This window comes from Hyla sarda, chromosome 12 (assembly GCF_029499605.1).
Source record: "Hyla sarda isolate aHylSar1 chromosome 12, aHylSar1.hap1, whole genome shotgun sequence".
Classification (NCBI taxonomy): domain Eukaryota; kingdom Metazoa; phylum Chordata; class Amphibia; order Anura; family Hylidae; genus Hyla; species Hyla sarda.
In genome coordinates this window covers 78,579,097-78,605,849 of record NC_079200.1, presented here as the reverse complement: position 1 = coordinate 78,605,849, position 26,753 = coordinate 78,579,097, and the positions used below count along the sequence as shown (strand labels likewise).

General features: G+C 39.6%; 1 protein-coding gene across 1 annotated transcript in view; it reads right to left on the bottom strand.

Annotated features, from left to right (window-relative positions):
- Window positions 1–862: 862 nt before the first annotated feature.
- Window positions 863–26,753, bottom strand: part of ZFP64 (ZFP64 zinc finger protein) — a 52,483-nt gene continuing 26,592 nt past the window's right edge. The window contains exon 6 of the mRNA XM_056547891.1: window positions 863–2,753. Coding sequence (XP_056403866.1) covers window positions 1,561–2,753 — 1,193 coding nt within the window. The 3' untranslated portion in view covers window positions 863–1,560. The remainder of the gene's footprint in view (window positions 2,754–26,753) is intronic.

The window sequence follows — 26,753 nt, the reverse complement described above, 5'->3', positions numbered from 1 at the left end:
CGGATATGATATGTTTATGTTTTGTAATTTTTTATTGTTATGTTTGAAATTTTAATAAAAGATCTACAGGATATAACTCAGGATCAGTACAGGATAAGTAATGTAATGCATGTACACAGTGACTACACCAGCAGAATAGTAAGTGCAATTTAGGAGTATAATACAGGATTTAACTCCGGATCAGTACAGTATAAATAATATTATGTATGTACACAGTGACTCATCCAGCAGAATAGTGAGTACAGCTATGGAGTATAATGCAGGATATAACTCCGGATCAGTACAGGATAAGTAATGTATGTACACAGTGACCTCACCAGCAGAATAGTGAGTGCAGCTTAGGAGTATAATACCGGATGTAACTCAGGATCAGTACAGGATAAGTGATGTAATGTATGTACATAGTGACCCCACCAGCAGAATAGTGAATACAGCTCTGGAGTATAATACATGATATAACTCCAGATCAGTACAGGATAAGTAATGTATAGGTACCTAATATAGGTACATGGTGACTTCACCAAGAGAATAGTGAATGTACCTCTGGTGTATAATAAAGGATAAAACTTAGGCTTTATCACTATAAAATAAATAATAAAATGTATATACACACCATCTGGCAGAAAATATAATTGACATGGAAAATATCAGTTTTTTAAACCTCCATCTGCGAGTATTCAGATATATGTATAGTAAATGTTGTGCACACTATGGGGGAGGTCAAAACCTGTGTAGAGGAATAGTGGTGCAGTTGCCCATAACAACTAATCAGATCGCTTCTTTCATTTTCAGAGGCCTTGTTAAAACTGAAAGAAGTGATCTGATTGGTTGCTATACGCAACTGCACCATTCTGCTTCTACACAGGTTTTGCTTAATCCCCCCTATGTACTCAGTTTTCTTTGTGTAATTTAGGAAACAAAAACTTAAAACATTTTTCAAAAAAGCACCCTCTAAGATGAAAGATTTTGGTAAAGTGGTAGTGACAAGTGTTTGCATGAAATGACTAGTCAGTGAAAATTGGCAAAACTTGGTGCAGGTCATCATGCATCACTGTCTCCACTGACTTATGCCTCATGTACATTTACATTATTTGCCCATTCATAATAATATTGGCACATTTTTTGATTTCTTAGCCACACTCCCAATGCCATTTATTATGCTTCATGGAACAAAACACTTGTTCAGTATAATCTTTGTCCATCTAAGGAAGAAATTAAACCTTAGCTTTGGAAGGGATATGTATATATTAGCTTCATGTTGCTTTTAGTAGACATAATTTATCAGCAACAAACTAAGGCTTGTATCTGTATGATGGTGTTAGCCTAATGGGATGGGGCCCACCAGCATGTTTAGGAAAGTTTGGGGATCCGTAAAAGGCATTTGTGTGGTCAGTCCAGTTTACCCCCAGTACAATCACAGCTTAGAAAATCAGCTTTCTGTTCTAGCCAGCACAACCAACAAGTGTTCATAGCATACCGCTAACCTCGTGCGCAGAACAGTATGTACCAGTGCATAGTTTTCATCTAAGAAACAGTCTCCATTCTTAAACATACGTTTAGTCAATCAGGAATGGCATCTGCAGGGCACAGGACATCAGGACTTTCGTCATCCTGTATGATGATGTACTTTTCTTTGGGGGAGACAACTGGAGGAGAAGGGTACTCCGGAGATGGTGAAGAGTTTGGCGGATGAGAGTCTTCATCTCCCACCCTGACCACAGTAACATTCTCTGACTCCTCATGAATTAAAACATTGAGGCCCTCAAGGTCTGAACAGGTCATGCCTGCAGCATTTATAAAGGTTGGGTTGGCTGGGGATGCCTGGCTGGGGTCCGCATGATTCCCTATCAGCTCCTCATGTGAATGGTCACTGTTGGCTTGCCTTGGTGGAACAGGTATAACCATTTCTACTTCACTGCCATGAGGGGTGCTCATTTGAGGAGAAGCCATTAGGTTTACATGGCTCAGCATCTGGAGCTGGTTGCTAGTCACCTTTCTATCTGAAATTGAAGCATTCTGCAAGGAAGTGACTGTATCATCTCTGTCTTGAAGCCTTTGTCTGGCCTTAACTTTTAAGATCTGATCATCGGTTTCTCTTGAGGAATCAATAGAAAGCTGCAGAACAGACAAAGTATGGTTCTTCTGTATGATGTATTCATTGTGCTGCTTCTTGTGACTGCGCAGAGAGTCCTCCCTAACAAACGAAGCATCACAGAGGTCACATTTGAATGTTTTCTTGGCTTCCACTTTGTTATTTTTCCGTGCCGTGGACTGCCTTTGAAAAGTGCATTCTGTTTTTTGGGGATCAGACTTCTCTTTCACCTGGTCTCCATGAACCTTTTTGATGTGGGTAGTCAGGTTGCTACGCTGCTTTGTGTCAAATTTACAGAAATGGCATTTAAAGGGTCGGTCATTGGAGTGGATCCGCTCGTGGACCTTCAGGGCTGCTCTATTGGCGCAGGAATAACTGCACTCAAGGCATTTTACTGGTTGCTCTGGTAGGTGGGAGCGTAAATGTTGCCGTAGATCGGCCTTACTGCCACAATGAAACTCACATTGGTTACATTTAAATGTGCTCTCCGCATTGTGCTTCATCCGTATGTGAGACTTCAAGTTCCCTTTCATTGCACAAAAGAAATCACAGAACTCGCAACGATATGGCTTCTCTCCTGTGTGGACTCGCATGTGTCGCTTCAAATCAGAGTTGATCTTAAACTTGGAGTTACAGAGTATACAATGAAAAGGTGCATCTCCTAAAAAAGAAGGGAACAAAATAGAAGATGGTGTAACACATATACAGTTCTGTGCTAAAATGGGTTTTCTGTGTCAGTCTGACCCCCGGCTCTCTTGTCAGTCAGCACAACACAGGAGACAATTGGGGGCAATTATCATTGTCTTTAGAGCTGTTTTTGTGTGTAGATTTGTCTCTATTTAGGAACAGCGCTGCGCCTCAAGCTATTTTTTTGCGCCTTTATGATTTACACCTTTTTTTAAAAAGAGCTTACAGGCCAGATGTTAAGGGTTAGTCTTGTGCAGTGGTAATGAACTTATCAACTGAGACTTTTGCAAAAAAGTCACAAAACCTCCCAATAAGGTGCAATTCTACACCAGCCCAGACCTAGAGTAGCTTTTTGGTGTATGTGAAGAGTGAAATTTCAGAAAATGTGTATCCTCCACAAAATTTATCACATGCCTTGAAACCATGTAATAAATTTGGCGAGTCACACAAAAAGAAAAAAAACACGCCAACATTTTTTTTTTTTACTAAATCACACACATCTTAGTATATGCCCCCCAACGTGCCATAATAACCTACAGCTATGCAGATTTTGTATGAATCATAATAATAACCTTTATATATCGCCAACACATTCCACAGCGTTTTATCATCAGGAGAAGCAAGAAACAGCCATAAAGATCCCTCACTGAAAAACAAACACATCACAATGAAACATAAGAGGGTCACCACATAGCTAACAGGGAGATAGGCCCCCTCTGTTACCTATCATGTAGTTGCCCCAGCATTCGGAACATTTAGTTCCAAGCACTGGGTGTGGGCTGCGGGGGTGGTGACGTCATGCCTCGCCCCCTCAATGCAAGTTTATGGGAGGGGACATGGTGGTTGTCACGCCCCCTCCCATAGACTTGCATTGAGGGGGTGTGGCATTACAAGGGGCGTGGTCATGATGTCATGACCTCCACAGCCCGCACCACTTTCCAGACCCCTATAGTCCCATAGACTCCTCTTTCCCCATCCAAGTCAATCTGTCCTTCTCCAGACAAATCTGTTGAAATCCAGCGGTCTGGTCCTTCTTTCTCCTGAGATAGAAGACCTTACACATTAGACGTTTGGCTGGTCCTAAGCAAATCAGCTAGTTCCGTCAACATGCATCTAATGTGTATGGCCACATAAAAACTAAAACAGGCCAACCATTGCACTTTTAGAGTGTGTTCACACTACAGAATTTCTGCCCGAGGACTTGCGCTTGGGAATTCCGTTGTGTGAACCTTAACACTGGTGTGAGGCTTCCACAGACCCATGTACACTATGGAATTTTAGCAGCAGAAAATTTTGTCGCCGACATTAATCCGACAAAAGAATAAACATGTTCATTCTTTCTGTGGAATTACGTGTGGACTGCATTGCTGTCAATGGTGATGGCAAAGGTCAGCGTAGACCCCCCGCCGAAGGATTTTTGAGGTGGCCCCAAGAAGGAATTCTTGATCAGAATTCCGCGAGCGGCGATTTCATATTGTGAACATATCCTTAACCTCTTAAGGATGAAGGACATAACCTGTATGCCCTTGCATCCTGGTACTTAAGGACCAAGGGTGTACCTGTATGCCCTGCTCCCGCAGGCTCATAAGTGCACTTCATACCTGGTGAGTCCCGACCGCCATCAACAGCCAGGACCCATAGTTAATGCCAGACACTGCCAATGGGGCCGATGCCCGGCATTAACCCTTTAGACACCGCGATCAAAGTTAATTGCGGCATCTTAATGTGGGATATAACAATGCTGGTAGCGGAGCTGATCGGGACATCCGCAGCGAAATTGCTGGTCCTGATCAGCTGAGCGGACGATGGGAGGGCCCTTACCTGCCTCTTCGCCATCTGATCGGTCCTCTGGTGATGCAGCCAGGGTCTGCAGGCTAGAGCAGCAGAGCACCGATAACACGGATTAGAGATGAGCGAATTTACACGAACTTCTCGGCTCGGCAGTTGATGGCTTATCCTGCATACATGAATTCAGCTTTCAGGTGCTCCCGTGGGCTGGAAAAGGTGGATACAGTCCTAGGAGACTCTTTCCTGTATCCACCTTTTCCAGCCCACCGGAGCACCTGAAAGCTGAACTAATTTATGCAGGAAAAGTCATCAACTGCCGAGCCGAGAAGTTCGTGACAAATCGAATTTACTGTAAATTCGCTCATCTCTAACACTGATCAATGAACAGTGTATGTAATCGCATGTTTTAGCCCCATATGAGGACAAAAATGAAAAAAAGTTAATTTATTGAATCACCCCCCTTTTCCCATTTTTTAAATAAAATAATGTAATAAAAAATAAACATATGTGCTATCACTGCGTGTATAAATGTCTGAACTATTAAAATATAAGAGTAGTTAAACCGCACTGTTGATGACGTACAGGTAAAAAAAAAAAAAGAAAAATTGCGCATTTTTGGTGACTTCATATACCATAATAAAAACAGTCCCATTAACACAAAAATGGTACAGATGAAAACTACAGAGAACAGCACAAAAAATTATCCCTCATACATCACCGTATGCGGAAAAAAAAAAAAAGTTATAGGTGTCAGAAGATGAGAATTTTCAGCAAACTTATTTTGGTGCATGTAGTTAAAATGTTTTTAAAGTACCGTATTTTTCGCCCTATAGGACGCACCCGCGTATAAGAAGCACCCAATTTATAGGTGCAAAATCTAAAAAAATAAAGATTTTGAACCCAATAGTGGTCTTCAACCTGCGGAACTCCAGATGTTGCAAAACAACAACTCCCAGCATGCCCGGAGAGCCAACGGCTGTCCGGGCATGCTGGCAGTTGTAGTTTTGCAACATCTGGAGGTCCGCAGATTGAAGACCACTGCATAGGAGGTAATACTCACGTGTCCCCGCCGCTCCGGACCCGTCTCCGCTGCCCTGGATGTCGCGCCATCGCTGTCGCCGTGTCCCCGTCGCTCCGGAACGTCTCTGCTGCCGGCCGGGTATCCTTGCTCTCAGTCGCCGCCATCACGTCGTTACGCACGCCGACGCATGTACGCGACGACGTGATGACGAGGAAGGAGAGCGCCGGCCATACAGGGGATCCCTGAACGGAGAAGACACCGAGGAGGCAGGTAAGGTCCCTCCCGGTGTCCTGTAAGCAATAACCCGGCTATTCGGGACTGCCGCAGTGAAATCGCTGCGGTCCCGAACAGCCCGACTAAACAGCCGGGTTAGTGTCACTTTCCCTTCAGACGCGGCGGTCAGCTTTGATCGCCGCGTCTGAAGGGTTAATACAGGACATCACCGCGATCGGTGATGTCCTGTATTAGCCGCGGGTCCCAGCCGTTGATGGCCGCAGGGACCGCCGCGATAGGGGTGTATTCGCCGTATAAGACGCACTGACTTTTTCCCCCCAGTTTTGGGGAAGAAAAAGTGCGTCTTATACGGCAAAAAATACGGAAGTAGAATAAAATAAAACCTATATAAGGCCCCTTTCACACTGCCGGTATGCCCCGTCAATTTTGTCCGTCAAACTCCCTTATTTTATTTTTGCAGTTTGACGGGCGTAATTTTGACAGGTCATAACGGCCAATAATGGGTCGCAAAGGACCCCATTATAGTCAATGGGGTCCATCAGGCACTGTTATTTTCAGAGAGAATAGCAGGAGACTAAGACGGTGAAAGCACTAGTTTTTCTCCGGCTATTCTCGATCCTAAAATAACAGGCTTAACACTGCCGGAGACAACTGGCAGTGAGAATGTAGCCTAAATTGGGTATTCTTGTAATTGTATGGACCTAGAGAATAAAAATAAGGAGTAATTTTTACCGATAAGTGCACTGCTTAAAGGGGTACTCCGGTGCTATCACGCCCCCTCCTGTAGGCTTGCATTGAGGGGTGGAGCGTGACGTCACACGGGGCGGGGGTTTGACGTCACACGTCGCCGGCCCTGCGGTCGACCCTAATCAGTCCCGGAGCGAACACGCTCCGGGGACTGATTACAAACGGGGTGCCGCGTGCATGATCACGGGCATCCCTAGCTGCGGGACTCCCGCGATCAGGCATCTTATCCCCTATCCTTTGAATAGGGGATAAGATGTGTAAGCACCGGAGTACCCCTTTAAAAACTGAAGCCCCCAAAAGTTACAAAATGGTGTGTTTTTTTTTCTTTAAATTTCACACCACAAATAATAGTTTGTTTTTGGTATAAGCCCTTATATGGGTCTGTAGGTGCATACAGTGACTCCCCGACATACGATGGCCCCGACATATGATCAAATCGACATACGATGGCCTCTCAGAGGCCATCGCATGTCGATGTCAGCATCAACATACAATGCTTTTTTTTATGTCGGGGCCATCGTGCTATCCGGCAGCACAAAACGCTTAAGCTGCTGCCGGATAGCAGCTTAATGTTCCCCGTGTGGTGCGGTGAGTATTACTTACCCCTCCACGATGCTCCGGGGTGCCCTTCGGGTCCAGCGCTGGTCCTCCGGTGTCTTCTCGGCCCTCTCCGGTGACGTCAATACGAAGCTGCGCACGCTGTCCCGTAATCCAATAGGAACGGCACACGCAGCAACGTAATGACGTCGCTACCTAGGTCCAGTAAGGCCTTGCGGAAGACAGCAGAGGACCAGAGAAGACTGCGGAGGACCGGAGAAGACCAGGAGAGCCCAGCAGAGGCCCGGGGTCACCATCGGGAGCGGCAGGGACACCATCGGGAGTGGCGGGACGCGGTCCGGAGCGGCGGGGACAGGTGAGTACAGCTTCCAATACTTTACATTGCACAAATCCCTCAACATACGATGGATTCGACAAATGATGGCTCGTTTGGAACGAATTACCATCGTATGTTGAGGGACCACTGTAATTGAAAGTGTTATGGTTTTTAGAAGAGGAGGGAGAAAAACGAAAAGGAAAATTGGCCTTAGGGCCAAAATGGGCTTGGTCTTTAAGGGGTTAAGGAGATTGTCCCCTTTCGGCTACTTCTTCCAAATAATTAATTTGTGAGGGTAATTCTGGTGCTGAGGAACAGAAGTTTTTTTCATTTGCAATGGGGCCTCTGTAATCCATGGGCACTCTAATCCTACTAGTAAAGCAGTCATTATTGTGAGGCCCCAAAATTGGGAATACCATCCATTTGTTTGTTTTAAAAAAATAAAAAATAAAAAAATAAAAAGGGGGAAACTCCTGTAGTAAAATATTAATTTCTAGAACGGTAAAAGTTCCTGTGACGACAAGGAGTTTGTGGACGGTTCTTGGGGACACGGGGCGTCTGTCTCACATCCAGTGGATTTATTGAGCAGTTTAAGGAATCTCACTGTAAGGGTACGTTCACACATACGCAGATTTGATGCGCAGGATTTTCTGCTGCAGGTTTCAATGTAAACTAAATGACTGAGCACAGCTTCAAATCTGCAGTTACAAATCCTGCGCATCAAATCTGCTCAGGATCCTGTATGTGTGAACGTACCCTAAAGCAGAATTTTGTTATTTTTGGTAAACTCTTAACCTCTCGGCAGGATTGGCGTTTGGATGACTGATGGCGGCTTTCTGCCCGTTCTCCCCTCTATATACATTCAAAGTGCATTTAATTAAAATATCAGTAGGAGACCAATTTGCTGTTTTCCTTTATATTTTAACTTTTTTTTTTTTCGTACAAAAATGTATTCATCTAATAAGGAAAAATATCTCCGCTCTGTAAACAACATGCTGCAGTCGGGGGATGTGCCGCTGAATTTCACACTTAATCGCACTAAAAGCTTTACTATGTAGATCAAACGCACATCAATATGCATTTAGATTATTATCCTCCTTAGATCGGGGGGCGAGATATAAGTGTATAAACATACTGTACCATCTAAGTGCTCCACTTCCCCTAAAATACCAAAATTTGGATTAACATTTTCTACAATCGTAAATGCAATTCCTTTAAACTGTTTAACTCTTTCCTACCTGATGCCTTTACACTTAAAAGTTTGTGAAAGACAAACCTAGAGTTTGAAGGACAAGTAGATGGGGAAGCAAGCAGATGTCACGCATTATCTGAAAGAATTTCAGAAGAATGACCTACTCTAGCTACCATTGGGCTTCACGTATATGGTGGCTGCAGCTATACAGTGATCGCTCAACTTACAATGGCCTCAGGTTACAATACTTTCAACATACAATGGTCACTTCTGGATCATTGTAACTTGAATCCATACTCAACATACAATGCTACAGACAGTCCAAATCTGCAAACCATGTCAATGGTTGGAAGAACTGACCAATCAGAATGGGCATTCACTGGTAAAACCCCTGTAATACTGAAGTGTATGCACTGACTGGTGTCTGGTAGCTCCTCCTTACAGTATGGGGAGGTACTGCATGTTCTGTTCTACGGTTAGCTGCTCATTTGGACACAAGGTGAGGGTTAACTTTTTGGGACACTGTGTACTGTACAGGACCCTGTTGAAGCTGTACAGGACACTGAAGAAGTTATCGTATTTTTCGTCGTATAAGACGCACTTTTTCTTGGGGGGGGAAAGTTGGTGCGTCTTATACGGCAAATACACATTAAAACCCTGTCATATCACGGCGGTCCCTGTGGCCATCAACGGCCAGGACCCGCGGCTAATACAGGACATGCCCTGTATTAAGCCTTCAGACGCAGCGATCAAAGCTGACCGCCGCGTCTGAAGCGAAAGTGAAACTAAGCCGGCTGCTCAGTTGGGCTGTTCGGGACCGCCACAGTGAAATCGAGGCGTCCCGAACAGCTTACAGGACACCGAGAGGGACCATACCTGCCTCCTCGGTGTCTGATCGGCAAATGACTGCTCCGTGCCGGGATCCCCTGCATGGCCGGCGCTCTCCTTCGTCGTCATCACGTCGTCTCGCGCGCCGTCCCGTCATCCAATAGGAGCGGCGTGCGTAGTGACGTGATGGCGGCGATGGAGAGCGAGGATCCCGGGCAGCAGAGACGTTCCGGAGTGACTGGGACACCACGGGGATGCGGCGACAGTGATGGAGGGCGCCATCCAGGGCAGCGGTGATGAGCAGTGACGGGTCCGGAGCGGCGGGGACACGTGAGTACTACCTACTATACCAGTGGTCTTCAACCTGCAGACCTCCAGATGTTGCAAGACTACAACTCCCGACATGCCCGGACAGCCAACGGCTGTCCGGGCATGTTGGGAGTTGTAGTTTTGCAACATCTGGAGGTCCGCAGGTTGAAGATCACTGTCCTATACTTTACATTGTATTTGGTTCATAATCTTTTTTTTCTAGATTTTCTTCCTTTAAAATTGGGTGCGTCTTATATGCCGGACCGTCTTATACAGCGAAAAGTACGGTAAGCATAAAGATTAGCATGATATACAATACTGATGACATGTAAATAAGGGGCCTAAAAATTACAGGACCGTTTAAGGAGCACTAAACCTAAAGTCTTCAGCTACTAACTGTACGGCAGCATTAAAATTAGCTGCAGGTGGAAATATACATGTCGTGTGTTTTTCAAATCTATAGCATGTTCATTTCTGTTGTAGATTTTCACAGCAGATTTCACCCCCTTTAGTGTTAGCAGGGGAGAAAACCAAGGTAAATCTGCATGTTTCGCCACAGATTTGTGTCCAAAACCACAGAACATTTGTGGTGGAGAAATCTTCTTGAACTACCCTTAAAGGAGCACCTAATAACACTCACATATAATGTAATGGTTATATCAGTACTGGCACATTATACAGCAAGGAGAGGTTGATATCATTAATATATATATAATGTAATGTCTGGAGATTATATCAGTACTGGAGCATTATAAGAGGAGAGGATGATATCAGTCACATATAATGTAATGTCTGGAGAGTATATCAGTACTGGAGCATTATAAGAGGAGAGGATGATATCAGTCACATATAATGTAATGTCTCTGGAGATTATATCAGTACTGGAGCATTATAAGAGGAGAGGATGATATCAGTCACATATAATGTAATGTCTGGAGATTATATCAGTACTGGAGCATTATAGGAGGAGCGGATGATATCAGTCACATATAATGTAATGTCTCTGGTTATATCAGTACTGGGGCATTATAAGAGGAGAGGATGATATCAGTCACATATAATGTAATGTCTATGGTTATATCAGTACTGGAGCATTATAAGAGGAGAGGATGATATCAGTCACATATAATGTAATGTCTCTGGAGAGTATATCAGTACTGGAGCATTATAAGAGGAGAGGATGATATCAGTCACATATAATGTAATGTCTCTGGAGATTATATCAGTACTGGAGCATTATAAGAGGAGAGGATGATATCAGTCACATATAATGTAATGTCTGGAGATTATATCAGTACTGGAGCATTATAGGAGGAGCGGATGATATCAGTCACATATAATGTAATGTCTCTGGTTATATCAGTACTGGGGCATTATAAGAGGAGAGGATGATATCAGTCACATATAATGTAATGTCTATGGTTATATCAGTACTGGAGCATTATAAGAGGAGAGGATGATATCAGTCACATATAATGTAATGTCTCTGGAGATTATATCAGTACTGGAGCATTATAAGAGGAGAGGATGATATCAGTCACATATAATGTAATGTCTATGAATGTTATATCAGTACTGGAGCATTATAAGAGGAGAGGATGATATCAGTCACATATAATGTAATGTCTGGAGATTATATCAGTACTGGAGCATTATAAGAGGAGAGGATGATATCAGTCACATATAATGTAATGTCTGGAGATTATATCAGTACTGGAGCATTATAAGAGGAGAGGATGATATCAGTCACATATAATGTAATGTCTGGAGATTATATCAGTACTGGAGCATTATAAGAGGAGAGGATGATATCAGTCACATATAATGTAATGTCTCTGGAGATTATATCAGTACTGGAGCATTATAAGAGGAGAGGATGATATCAGTCACATATAATGTAATGTCTCTGAATGTTATATCAGTACTGGAGCATTATAAGAGGAGAGGATGATATCAGTCACATATAATGTAATGTCTGGAGATTATATCAGTACTGGAGCATTATAAGAGGAGAGGATGATATCAGTCACATATAATGTAATGTCTGGAGATTATATCAGTACTGGAGCATTATAAGAGGAGAGGATGATATCAGTCACATATAATGTAATGTCTGGAGATTATATCAGTACTGGAGCATTATAAGAGGAGAGCATGATATCAGTCACATATAATGTAATGTCTCTGGTTATATCAGTACTGGAGCATAAGAGGAGAGGATGATATCAGTCACATATAATGTAATGTCTGGAGATTATATCAGTACTGGAGCATTATAAGAGGAGAGGATGATATCAGTCACATATAATGTAATGTCTCTGGAGATTATATCAGTACTGGAGCATTATAAGAGGAGAGGATGATATCAGTCACATATAATGTAATGTCTCTGAATGTTATATCAGTACTGGAGCATTATAAGAGGAGAGGATGATATCAGTCACATATAATGTAATGTCTCTGGAGATTATATCAGTACTGGAGCATTATAAGAGGAGAGGATGATATCAGTCACATATAATGTAATGTCTGGAGGTTATATCAGTACTGGAGCATTATAAGAGGAGAGGATGATATCAGTCACATATAATGTAATGTCTGGAGATTATATCAGTACTGGTGCATTATAAGAGGAGAGGATGATATCAGTCACATATAATGTAATGTCTCTGGTTATATCAGTACTGGAGCATTATAAGAGGAGAGGATGATATCAGTCACATATAATGTAATGTCTGGAGATTATATCAGTACTGGAGCATTATAAGAGGAGAGGATGATATCAGTCACATATAATGTAATGTCTGGAGATTATATCAGTACTGGAGCATTATAAGAGGAGAGGATGATATCAGTCACATATAATGTAATGTCTGGAGAGTATATCAGTACTGGAGCATTATAAGAGGAGAGGATGATATCAGTCACATATAATGTAATGTCTCTGGAGATTATATCAGTACTGGAGCATTATAAGAGGAGAGGATGATATCAGTCACATATAATGTAATGTCTGGAGATTATATCAGTACTGGAGCATTATAAGAGGAGAGGATGATATCAGTCACATATAATGTAATGTCTCTGGAGATTATATCAGTACTGGAGCATTATAAGAGGAGAGGATGATATCAGTCACATATAATGTAATGTCTCTGAATGTTATATCAGTACTGGAGCATTATAAGAGGAGAGGATGATATCAGTCACATATAATGTAATGTCTGGAGATTATATCAGTACTGGAGCATTATAAGAGGAGAGGATGATATCAGTCACATATAATGTAATGTCTGGAGATTATATCAGTACTGGAGCATTATAAGAGGAGAGGATGATATCAGTCACATATAATGTAATGTCTGGAGATTATATCAGTACTGGAGCATTATAAGAGGAGAGGATGATATCAGTCACATATAATGTAATGTCTGGAGATTATATCAGTACTGCAGCATTATAAGAGGAGAGGATGATATCAGTCACATATAATGTAATGTCTCTGGAGATTATATCAGTACTGGAGCATTATAAGAGGAGAGGATGATATCAGTCACATATAATGTAATGTCTGGAGATTATATCAGTACTGGTGCATTATAAGAGGAGAGGATGATATCAGTCACATATAATGTAATGTCTCTGGTTATATCAGTACTGGAGCATTATAAGAGGAGAGGATGATATCAGTCACATATAATGTAATGTCTGGAGATTATATCAGTACTGGAGCATTATAAGAGGAGAGGATGATATCAGTCACATATAATGTAATGTCTGGAGATTATATCAGTACTGGTGCATTATAAGAGGAGAGGATGATATCAGTCACATATAATGTAATGTCTCTGGTTATATCAGTACTGGAGCATTATAAGAGGAGAGGATGATATCAGTCACATATAATGTAATGTCTGGAGATTATATCAGTACTGGAGCATTATAAGAGGAGAGGATGATATCAGTCACATATAATGTAATGTCTGGAGGTTATATCAGTACTGGAGCATTATAAGAGGAGAGGATGATATCAGTCACATATAATGTAATGTCTGGAGATTATATCAGTACTGGAGCATTATAAGAGGAGAGGATGCTATCAGTCACATATAATGTAATGTCTCTGGTTATATCAGTACTGGAGCATTATAAGAGGAGAGGATGATATCAGTCACATATAATGTAATGTCTGGAGATAATATCAGTGCTGGAGCATTATAAGAGGAGAGGATGATATCAGTCACATATAATGTAATGTCTGGAGATTATATCAGTATTGGAGCATTATAAGAGGAGAGGATGATATCAGTCACATATAATGTAATGTCTGGAGATTATATCAGTACTGGAGCATTATAAGAGGAGAGGATGATATCAGTCACATATAATGTAATGTCTGAAGATTATATCAGTACTGGAGCATTATAAGAGGAGAGGATGATATCAGTCACATATAATGTAATGTCTGGAGGTTATATCAGTACTGGAGCATTATAAGAGGAGAGGATGATATCAGTCACATATAATGTAATGTCTGGAGATTATATCAGTACTGGAGCATTATAAGAGGAGAGGATGATATCAGTCACATATAATGTAATGTCTGGAGATTATATCAGTACTGGAGCATTATAAGAGGAGAGGATGATATCAGTCACATATAATGTAATGTCTGGAGATTATATCAGTACTGGAGCATTATAAGAGGAGAGGATGATATCAGTCACATATAATGTAATGTCTCTGGAGATTATATCAGTACTGGAGCATTATAAGAGGAGAGGATGATATCAGTCACATATAATGTAATGTCTGGAGATTATATCAGTACTGGAGCATTATAAGAGGAGAGGATGATATCAGTCACATATAATGTAATGTCTGGAGATTATATCAGTACTGGAGCATTATAAGAGGAGAGGATGATATCAGTCACGTATAATGTAATGTCTGGAGGTTATATCAGTACTGGAGCATTATAAGAGGAGAGGATGATATCAGTCACATATAATGTAATGTCTGGAGATAATATCAGTGCTGGAGCATTATAAGAGGAGAGGATGATATCAGTCACATATAATGTAATGTCTGGAGATTATATCAGTATTGGAGCATTATAAGAGGAGAGGATGATATCAGTCACATATAATGTAATGTCTGGAGATTATATCAGTACTGGAGCATTATAAGAGGAGAGGATGATATCAGTCACATATAATGTAATGTCTCTGGAGATTATATCAGTACTGGAGCATTATAAGAGGAGAGGATGATATCAGTCACATATAATGTAATGTCTCTGGAGATTATATCAGTACTGGAGCATTATAAGAGGAGAGGATGATATCAGTCACATATAATGTAATGTCTGGAGATTATATCAGTACTGGAGCATTATAAGAGGAGAGGATGATATCAGTCACATATAATGTAATGTCTGGAGATTATATCAGTACTGGAGCATTATAAGAGGAGAGGATGCTATCAGTCACATATAATGTAATGTCTCTGGAGATTATATCAGTACTGGAGCATTATAAGAGGAGAGGAGGATATCAGTCACATATAATGTAATGTCTGGAGATTATATCAGTACTGGAGCATTATAAGAGGAGAGGATGATATCAGTCACATATAATGTCTGGAGATTATATCAGTACTGGAGTATTATAAGAGGAGAGGATGATATCAGTCACATATAATGTAATGTCTGGAGATTATATCAGTACTGGAGCATTATAAGAGGAGAGGATGATATCAGTCACATATAATGTAATGTCTGGAGATTATATCAGTACTGGAGCATTATAAGAGGAGAGGATGATATCAGTCACATATAATGTAATGTCTGGAGATTATATCAGTACTGGAGCATTATAAGAGGAGAGGATGATATCAGTCACATATAATGTAATGTCTGGAGATTATATCAGTACTGGAGCATTATAAGAGGAGAGGATGATATCAGTCACATATAATGTAATGTCTGGAGATTATATCAGTACTGGAGCATTATAAGAGGAGAGGATGATATCAGTCACATATAATGTAATGTCTCTGGAGATTATATCAGTACTGGAGCATTATAAGAGGAGAGGATGATATCAGTCACATATAATGTAATGTCTGGAGATTATATCAGTACTGGAGCATTATAAGAGGAGAGGATGATATCAGTCACATATAATGTAATGTCTGGAGATTATATCAGTACTGGAGCATTATAAGAGGAGAGGATGATATCAGTCATATATAATGTAATGTCTGGAGATTATATCAGTACTGGAGCATTATAAGAGGAGAGGATGATATCAGTCACATATAATGTAATGTCTGGAGATTATATCAGTACTGGAGCATTATAAGAGGAGAGGATGATATCAGTCACATATAATGTAATGTCTGGAGATTATATCAGTATTGGAGCATTATAAGAGGAGAAGATGATATCAGTCACATATAATGTAATGTCTGGAGATTATATCAGTACTGGAGCATTATAACAGGAGAGGATGATATCAGTCACATATAATGTAATGTCTGGAGATTATATCAGTACTGGAGCATTATAAGAGGAGAGGATTATATCAGTCACATATAATGTAATGTCTGGAGATTATATCAGTACTGGAGCATTATAAGAGGAGAGGATGATATCAGTCACATATAATGTAATGTCTGGAGATTATATCAGTACTGGAGCATTATAAGAGGAGAGGATGATATCAGTCACATATAATGTAATGTCTGGAGATTATATCAGTACTGGAGCATTATAAGAGGAGAGGATGATATCAGTCACATATAATGTAATGTCTCTGGAGATTATATCAGTACTGGAGCATTATAAGAGGAGAGGATGATATCAGTCACATATAATGTAATGTCTCTGGAGTTTATATCAGTACTGGAGCATTATAAGAGGAGAGGATGATATAATCTCCAGACATTACATTATATGTGACTGATACCAGTACTGGAGCATTATAAGAGGAGAGGAGGATATCAGTCACATATAATGTAATGTCTGGAGATTATATCAGTACTGGAGCATTATAAGAGGAGAGGATGATATCAGTCACATATAATGTAATGTCTGGAGATTATATCAGTACTGGAGCATTATAAGAGGAGAGGATGATATCAGTCACATATAATGTAATGTCTCTGGAGATTATATCAGTACTGGAGCATTATAAGAGGAGAGGATGATATCAGTCACATATAATGTAATGTCTCTGGAGTTTATATCAGTACTGGAGCATTATAAGAGGAGAGGATGATATAATCTCCAGACATTACATTATATGTGACTGATACCAGTACTGGAGCATTATAAGAGGAGAGGAGGATATCAGTCACATATAATGTAATGTCTGGAGATTATATCAGTACTGGAGCATTATAAGAGGAGAGGATGATATCAGTCACATATAATGTAATGTCTGGAGATTATATTAGTACTGGAGTATTATAAGAGGAGAGGATGATATCAGTCACATATAATGTAATGTCTGGAGATTATATCAGTACTGGAGCATTATAAGAAGAGAGGATGATATCAGTCACATATAATGTAATGTCTGGAGATTATATCAGTACTGGAGCATTATAAGAGGAGAGGATGATATCAGTCACATATAATGTAATGTCTGGAGATAATATCAGTGCTGGAGCATTATAAGAGGAGAGGATGATATCAGTCACATATAATGTAATGTCTGGAGATTATATCAGTATTGGAGCATTATAAGAGGAGAGGATGATATCAGTCACATATAATGTAATGTCTGGAGATTATATCAGTACTGGAGCATTATAAGAGGAGAGGATGATATCAGTCACATATAATGTAATGTCTGGAGATTATATCAGTACTGGAGCATTATAAGAGGAGAGGATGATATCAGTCACATATAATGTAATGTCTGGAGATTATATCAGTACTGGAGCATTATAAGAGGAGAGGATGATATCAGTCACATATAATGTAATGTCTGGAGATTATATCAGTACTGGAGCATTATAAGAGGAGAGGATGATATCAGTCACATATAATGTAATGTCTGGAGATTATATCAGTACTGGAGCATTATAAGAGGAGAGGATGATATCAGTCACATATAATGTAATGTCTGGAGATTATATCAGTACTGGAGCATTATAAGAGGAGAGGATGATATCAGTCACGTATAATGTAATGTCTGGAGGTTATATCAGTACTGGAGCATTATAAGAGGAGAGGATGATATCAGTCACATATAATGTAATGTCTTGAGATTATATCAGTACTGGAGCATTATAAGAGGAGAGGATGATATCAGTCACATATAATGTAATGTCTGGAGATTATATCAGTACTGGAGCATAATAAGAGGAGAGGGTGATATCAGTCACATATAATGTAATGTCTCTGGAGATTATATCAGTACTGGAGCATTATAAGAGGAGAGGATGATATCAGTCACGTATAATGTAATGTCTGGAGGTTATATCAGTACTGGAGCATTATAAGAGGAGAGGATGATATCAGTCACATATAATGTAATGTCTCTGGTTATATCAGTACTGGAGCATTATAAGAGGAGAGGATGATATCAGTCACATATAATGTAATGTCTTGAGATTATATCAGTACTGGAGCATTATAAGAGGAGAGGATGATATCAGTCACATATAATGTAATGTCTCTGGAGATTATATCAGTACTGGAGCATAATAAGAGGAGAGGGTGATATCAGTCACATATAATGTAATGTCTCTGGAGATTATATCAGTACTGGAGCATTATAAGAGGAGAGGATGATATCAGTCACATATAATGTAATGTCTCTGGTTATATCAGTACTGGAGCATTATAAGAGGAGAGGAGGATATCAGTCACATATAATGTAATGTCTGGAGATTATATCAGTACTGGAGCATTATAAGAGGAGAGGATGATATCAGTCACATATAATGTCTGGAGATTATATCAGTACTGGAGTATTATAAGAGGAGAGGATGATATCAGTCACATATAATGTAATGTCTGGAGATTATATCAGTACTGGAGCATTATAAGAGGAGAGGATGATATCAGTCACATATAATGTAATGTCTGGAGATTATATCAGTACTGGAGCATTATAAGAGGAGAGGATGATATCAGTCACATATAATGTAATGTCTGGAGATTATATCAGTACTGGAGCATTATAAGAGGAGAGGATGATATCAGTCACATATAATGTAATGTCTCTGGAGATTATATCAGTACTGGAGCATTATAAGAGGAGAGGATGATATCAGTCACATATAATGTAATGTCTGGAGATTATATCAGTACTGGAGCATTATAAGAGGAGAGGATGATATCAGTCACATATAATGTAATGTCTGGAGATTATATCAGTACTGGAGCATTATAAGAGGAGAGGATGATATCAGTCACATATAATGTAATGTCTCTGGAGATTATATCAGTACTGGAGCATTATAAGAGGAGAGGATGATATCAGTCACATATAATGTAATGTCTCTGGAGTTTATATCAGTACTGGAGCATTATAAGAGGAGAGGATGATATAATCTCCAGACATTACATTATATGTGACTGATACCAGTACTGGAGCATTATAAGAGGAGAGGAGGATATCAGTCACATATAATGTAATGTCTGGAGATTATATCAGTACTGGAGCATTATAAGAGGAGAGGATGATATCAGTCACATATAATGTAATGTCTGGAGATTATATTAGTACTGGAGTATTATAAGAGGAGAGGATGATATCAGTCACATATAATGTAATGTCTGGAGATTATATCAGTACTGGAGCATTATAAGAAGAAAGGATGATATCAGTCACATATAATGTAATGTCTGGAGATTATATCAGTACTGGAGCATTATAAGAGGAGAGGATGATATCAGTCACATATAATGTAATGTCTCTGGAGATTATATCAGTACTGGAGCATTATAAGAGGAGAAGATGATATCAGTCACATATAATGTAATGTCTCTGGAGTTTATATCAGTACTGGAGCATTATAAGAGGAGAGGATGATATAATCTCCAGACATTACATTATATGTGACTGATACCAGTACTGGAGCATTATAAGAGGAGAGGAGGATATCAGTCACATATAATGTAATGTCTGGAGATTATATCAGTACTGGAGCATTATAAGAGGAGAGGATGATATCAGTCACATATAATGTAATGTCTGGAGATTATATTAGTACTGGAGTATTATAAGAGGAGAGGATGATATCAGTCACATATAATGTAATGTCTGGAGATTATATCAGTACTGGAGCATTATAAGAAGAGAGGATGATATCAGTCACATATAATGTAATGTCTGGAGATTATATCAGTACTGGAGCATTATAAGAGGAGAGGATGATATCAGTCACATATAATGTAATGTCTGGATATTATATTAGTACTGGAGCATTATAAGAGGAGAGGATGATATCAGTCACATATAATGTAATGTCTGGAGATTATATCAGTACTGGAGCATTATAAGAGGAGAGGATGATATCAGTCACATATAATGTAATGTCTGGAGATTATATTAGTACTGGAGTATTATAAGAGGAGAGGATGATATCAGTCACATATAATGTAATGACTCTGGTTATATCAGCACTGGAGCATTATAAGAGGAGAGGATGATATCAGTCACATATAATGTAATGTCTGGAGATTATATCAGTACTGGAGCATTATAAGAAGAGAGGATGATATCAGTCACATATAATGTAATGTCTGGATATTATATTAGTACTGGAGCATTATAAGAGGAGAGGATGATATCAGTCACATATAATGTAATGTCTGGAGATTATATTAGTACTGGAGCATTATAAGAGGAGAGGATGATATCAGTCACATATAATGTAATGACTCTGGTTATATCAGCACTGGAGCATTATAAGAGGAGAGGATGATATCAGTCACATATAATGTAATGTCTGGAGATTATATCAGTACTGGAGCATTATAAGAGGAGAGGATGATATCAGTCACATATAATGTAATGTCTGGAGATTATATTAGTACTGGAGTATTATAAGAGGAGAGGATGATATCAGTCACATATAATGTAATGTCTGGAGATTATATCAGTACTGGAGCATTATAAGAGGAGAGGATGATATCAGTCACATATAATGTAATGTCTGGAGATTATATCAGTACTGGAGCATTATAAGAGGAGAGGATGATATCAGTCACATATAATGTAATGTCTGGAGATTATATCAGTACTGGAGCATTATAAGAGGAGAGGATGATATCAGTCACATATAATGTAATGTCTGGAGATTATATTAGTACTGGAGCATTATAAGAGGAGAGGATGATATCAGTCACATATAATGTAATGTCTGGAGATTATATCAGTACTGGAGCATTATAAGAGGAGAGGATGATATCAGTCACATATAATGTAATGTCTGGAGATTATATCAGTACTGGAGCATTATAAGAAGAGAGGATGATATCAGTCACATATAATGTAATGTCTGGAGATTATATCAGTACTGGAGCATTATAAGAGGAGAGGATGATATCAGTCACATATAATGTAATGTCTGGATATTATATTAGTACTGGAGCATTATAAGAGGAGAGGATGATATCAGTCACATATAATGTAATGTCTGGAGATTATATCAGTACTGGAGCATTATAAGAGGAGAGGATGATATCAGTCACATATAATGTAATGTCTGGAGATTATATTAGTACTGGAGTATTATAAGAGGAGAGGATGATATCAGTCACATATAATGTAATGACTCTGGTTATATCAGCACTGGAGCATTATAAGAGGAGAGGATGATATCAGTCACATATAATGTAATGTCTGGAGATTATATCAGTACTGGAGCATTATAAGAAGAGAGGATGATATCAGTCACATATAATGTAATGTCTGGATATTATATTAGTACTGGAGCATTATAAGAGGAGAGGATGATATCAGTCACATATAATGTAATGTCTGGAGATTATATTAGTACTGGAGCATTATAAGAGGAGAGGATGATATCAGTCACATATAATGTAATGACTCTGGTTATATCAGCACTGGAGCATTATAAGAGGAGAGGATGATATCAGTCACATATAATGTAATGTCTGGAGATTATATCAGTACTGGAGCATTATAAGAGGAGAGGATGATATCAGTCACATATAATGTAATGTCTGGAGATTATATTAGTACTGGAGTATTATAAGAGGAGAGGATGATATCAGTCACATATAATGTAATGTCTGGAGATTATATCAGTACTGGAGCATTATAAGAGGAGAGGATGATATCAGTCACATATAATGTAATGTCTGGAAATTATATCAGTACTGGAGCATTATAAGAGGAGAGGATGATATCAGTCACATATAATGTAATGTCTGGAGATTATATCAGTACTGGAGCATTATAAGAGGAGAGGATGATATCAGTCACATATAATGTAATGTCTGGAGATTATATTAGTACTGGAGCATTATAAGAGGAGAGGATGATATCAGTCACATATAATGTAATGTCTGGAGATTATATCAGTACTGGAGTATTATAAGAGGAGAGGATGATATCAGTCACATATAATGTAATGTCTCTGGTTATATCAGTACTGGAGCATTATAAGAGGAGAGGATGATATCAGTCACATATAATGTAATGTCTGGAGATTATATCAGTACTGGAGCATTATAAGAGGAGAGGATGATATCAGTCACATATAATGTAATGTCTGGAGATTATATCAGTACTGGAGCATTATAAGAGGAGAGGATGATATCAGTCACATATAATGTAAAGTCTCTGGTTATATCAGTACTGGAGCATTATAAGAGGAGAGGATGATATCAGTCACATATAATGTAATGTCTCTGGAGATTATATCAGTACTGGAGCATTATAAGAGGAGAGGATGATATCAGTCACATATAATGTAATGTCTGGAGATTATATCAGTACTGGAGCATTATAAGAGGAGAGGATGATATCAGTCACATATAATGTAAAGTCTCTGGTTATATCAGTACTGGAGCATTATAAGAGGAGAGGATGATATCAGTCACATATAATGTAATGTCTCTGGAGATTATATCAGTACTGGAGCATTATAAGAGGAGAGGATGATACCAGTCACATATAATGTAATGTCTCTGGAGATTATATCAGTACTGGAGCATTATAAGAGGAGAGGATGATATCAGTCACATATAATGTAATGTCTGGAGATTATATCAGTACTGGAGCATTATAAGAGGAGAGGATGATATCAGTCACATATAATGTAATGTCTGGAGATTATATCAGTACTGGAGCATTATAAGAGGAGAGGATGATATCAGTCACATATAATGTAATGTCTGGAGATTATATCAGTACTGGAGCATTATAAGAGGAGAGGATGATATCAGTCACATATAATGTAATGTCTATGGAGGTTATATCAGTACTGGAGCATTATAAGAGGAGAGGAGGATATCAGTCACATATAATGTAATGTCTGGAGATTATATCAGTACTGGAGCATTATAAGAGGAGAGGAGGATATAAGTCACATATAATGTAATGTCTCTGGAGATTATATCAGTACTGGAGCATTATAAGAGGAGAGGATGATATCAGTCACATATAATGTAATGTCTCTGGAGATTATATCAGTACTGGAGCATTATAAGAGGAGAGGATGATATCAGTCACATATAATGTAATGTCTGGAGGTTATATCAGTACTGGAGCATTATAAGAGGAGAGGATGATTTCAGTCACATATAATGTAATGTCTCTGGAGATTATATCAGTACTGGAGTATTATAAGAGGAGAGGATGATATCAGTCACATATAATGTAATGTCTGGAGATTATATCAGTACTGGAGCATTATAAGAGGAGAGGATGATATCAGTCACATATAATGTAATGTCTGGAGATTATATCAGTACTGAAGCATTAGAAGAGGAGAGGATGATATCAGTCACATATAATGGAATGTCTGGAGATTATATCAGTACTGGAGCATTATAAGAGGAGAGGATGATATCAGTCACATATAATGTAATGTCTGGAGATTATATCAGTACTGGAGCATTATAAGAGTAGACGATGATATCAGTCACATATAATGTAATGTCTGGAGGTTATATCATTACTGGAGCATTATAAGAGGAGAGGATGATATCAGTCACATATAATGTAATGTCTCTGGAGATTATATCAGTACTGGAGCATTATAAGAGGAGAGGATGATATCAGTCACATATAATGTAATGTCTGGAGATTATATCAGTACTGGAGCATTATAAGAGGAGAGGATGATATCAGTCACATATAATGTAATGTCTGGAGATTATATCAGTACTGGAGCATTATAAGAGGAGAGGATGATATCAGTCACATATAATGTAATGTCTGGAGATTATATCAGTACTGGAGCATTATAAGAGGAGAGGATGATATCAGTCACATATAATGTAATGTCTATAGAGGTTATATCAGTACTGGAGCATTATAAGAGGAGAGGAGGATATCAGTCACATATAATGTAATGTCTGGAGATTATATCAGTACTGGAGCATTATAAGAGGAGAGGAGGATATAAGTCACATATAATGTAATGTCTGGAGGTTATATCAGTACTGGAGCATTATAAGAGGAGAGGAGGATATCAGTCACATATAATGTAATGTCTGGAGATTATATCAGTACTGGAGCATTATAAGAGGAGAGGAGGATATAAGTCACATATAATGTAATGTCTGGAGGTTATATCAGTACTGGAGCATTATAAGAGGAGAGGATGATATCAGACACATATAATGTAATGTCTGGAGATTATATCAGTACTGGAGCATTATAAGAGGAAAGGATGATATCAGTCACATATAATGTAATGTCTGGAGATTATATCAGTACTGAAGCATTAGAAGAGGAGAGGATGATATCAGTCACATATAATGTAATGTCTGGAGATTATATCAGTACTGGAGCATTATAAGAGGAGAGGATAATATCAGTCACATATAATGTAATGTCTCTGGTTATATCAGTACTGGAGCATTATAAGAGGAGAGGATGATATCAGTCACATATACTGTAATGTCTGGAGATTATATCAGTACTGGAGCATTATAAGAGGAGAGGATGATATCAGACACATATAATGTAATGTCTGGAGATTATATCAGTACTGGAGCATTATAAGAGGAAAGGATGATATCAGTCACATATAATGTAATGTCTGGAGATTATATCAGTACTGGAGCATTATAAAAGGAGAGGATGATATCAGTCACATATAATGTAATGTCTGGAGGTTATATCAGTACTGGAGCATTATAAGAGGAGAGGATGATATCTGTCACATATAATGTAATGTCTGGAGATTATATCAGTACTGGAGCATTATAAGAGGAGAGGATGATATCAGTCACATATAATGTAATGTCTGGAGATTATATCAGTACTGGAGCATTATAAGAGGAGAGGATGATATCAGTCACATATAATGTAATGTCTCTGGAGGTTATATCAGTACTGGAGCATTATAAGAGGAGAGGATGATATCAGTCACATATAATGTAATGTCTGGAGATTATATCAGTACTGGAGCATTATAAGAGGAGAGGATGATATCAGTCACATATAATGTAATGTCTCTGGAGGTTATATCAGTACTGGAGCATTATAAGAGGAGAGGATGATATCAATCACATATAATGTAATGTCTGGAGATTATATCAGCACTGGAGCATTATAAGAGGAGAGGATGATATCAGTCACATATAATGGAATGTCTGGAGATTATATCAGTACTGGAGCATTATGAGACGAGAGGATGATATCAGTCACATATAATGTAATGTCTGGAGATTATATCAGTACTGGAGCATTATAAGAGGAGAGGATGATATCAGTCACATATAATGTAATGTCTGGAGATTATATCAGTACTGGAGCATTATAAGAGGAGAGGATGATATCAGTCACATATAATGTAATGTCTGGAGATTATATCAGTACTGGAGCATTATAAGAGGAGAGGATGATATCAGTCACATATAATGTAATGTCTGGAGATTATATCAGTACTGGAGCATTATAAGAGGAGAGGATGATATCAGTCACATATAATGTAATGTATGGAGATTATATCAGTACTGGAGCATTATAAGAGGAGAGGATGATATCAGTCACATATAATGTAATGTCTGGAGATTATATCAGTACTGGAGCATTATAAGAGGAGAGGATGATATCAGTCACATGTAAAAAGCCTAATTGGCTGCATTTGTGGGAGTGGCGTGGGGTATATAAACTCCCCTCTCCCTCAGGTAGGGGCGTATGACTCGTGGGCGGTATTTCTCTTGCAGGATACCGTGTTAGGGCGTACGTCTCGGAGGTGTCAGTTGTTTGCAGTGGGTTGCAGTTATTTCGTGTTTCGTGTTTCAGGTCGGTAAGTATTCACTCCTGCCGCAGGCCCAGGCCCCTGTACCGTTTACCCGCCTGCCACCTGCTCGCTGCCGCTCTGGGGGAGCACTGCTCCTGCGGGTCGCGCGGCCCGTCCTCTCCTGCCGGCTGTCAGCACCCGCTCGGCTGGCCGTGGGGGGGAGCGGGTTGTTGGGCCCTGCACTACGGCGTTCTCCCCGGTGTTGCGCTTCCGGGTGTGGGTGGGGGACCTCCCTGGTTCAGCCGCGCCGCCGCCGCCGCTCGTCGGCCCGGCCGCTCCGTCCGGGCCTGGTGCCCCGCTTCCACGCCATCTCCTGCCGTGCGCTGGCTGGGCGGGGCTTCTGGCCCGGGGGGGGGGGCGGGGTTTCAGTGACGGCGTCGTCCGGCGCCGCGGCGCTGCCGCTGCTCAGCCGTAGGACGCTGCCGCTGACGGCCTCCACACAAACGGCCCCGGCCATAGGGGAGGGGTTTCCCAGGACCTGCAATACAGTCCCGCTCCCCTTCGCCGCTCG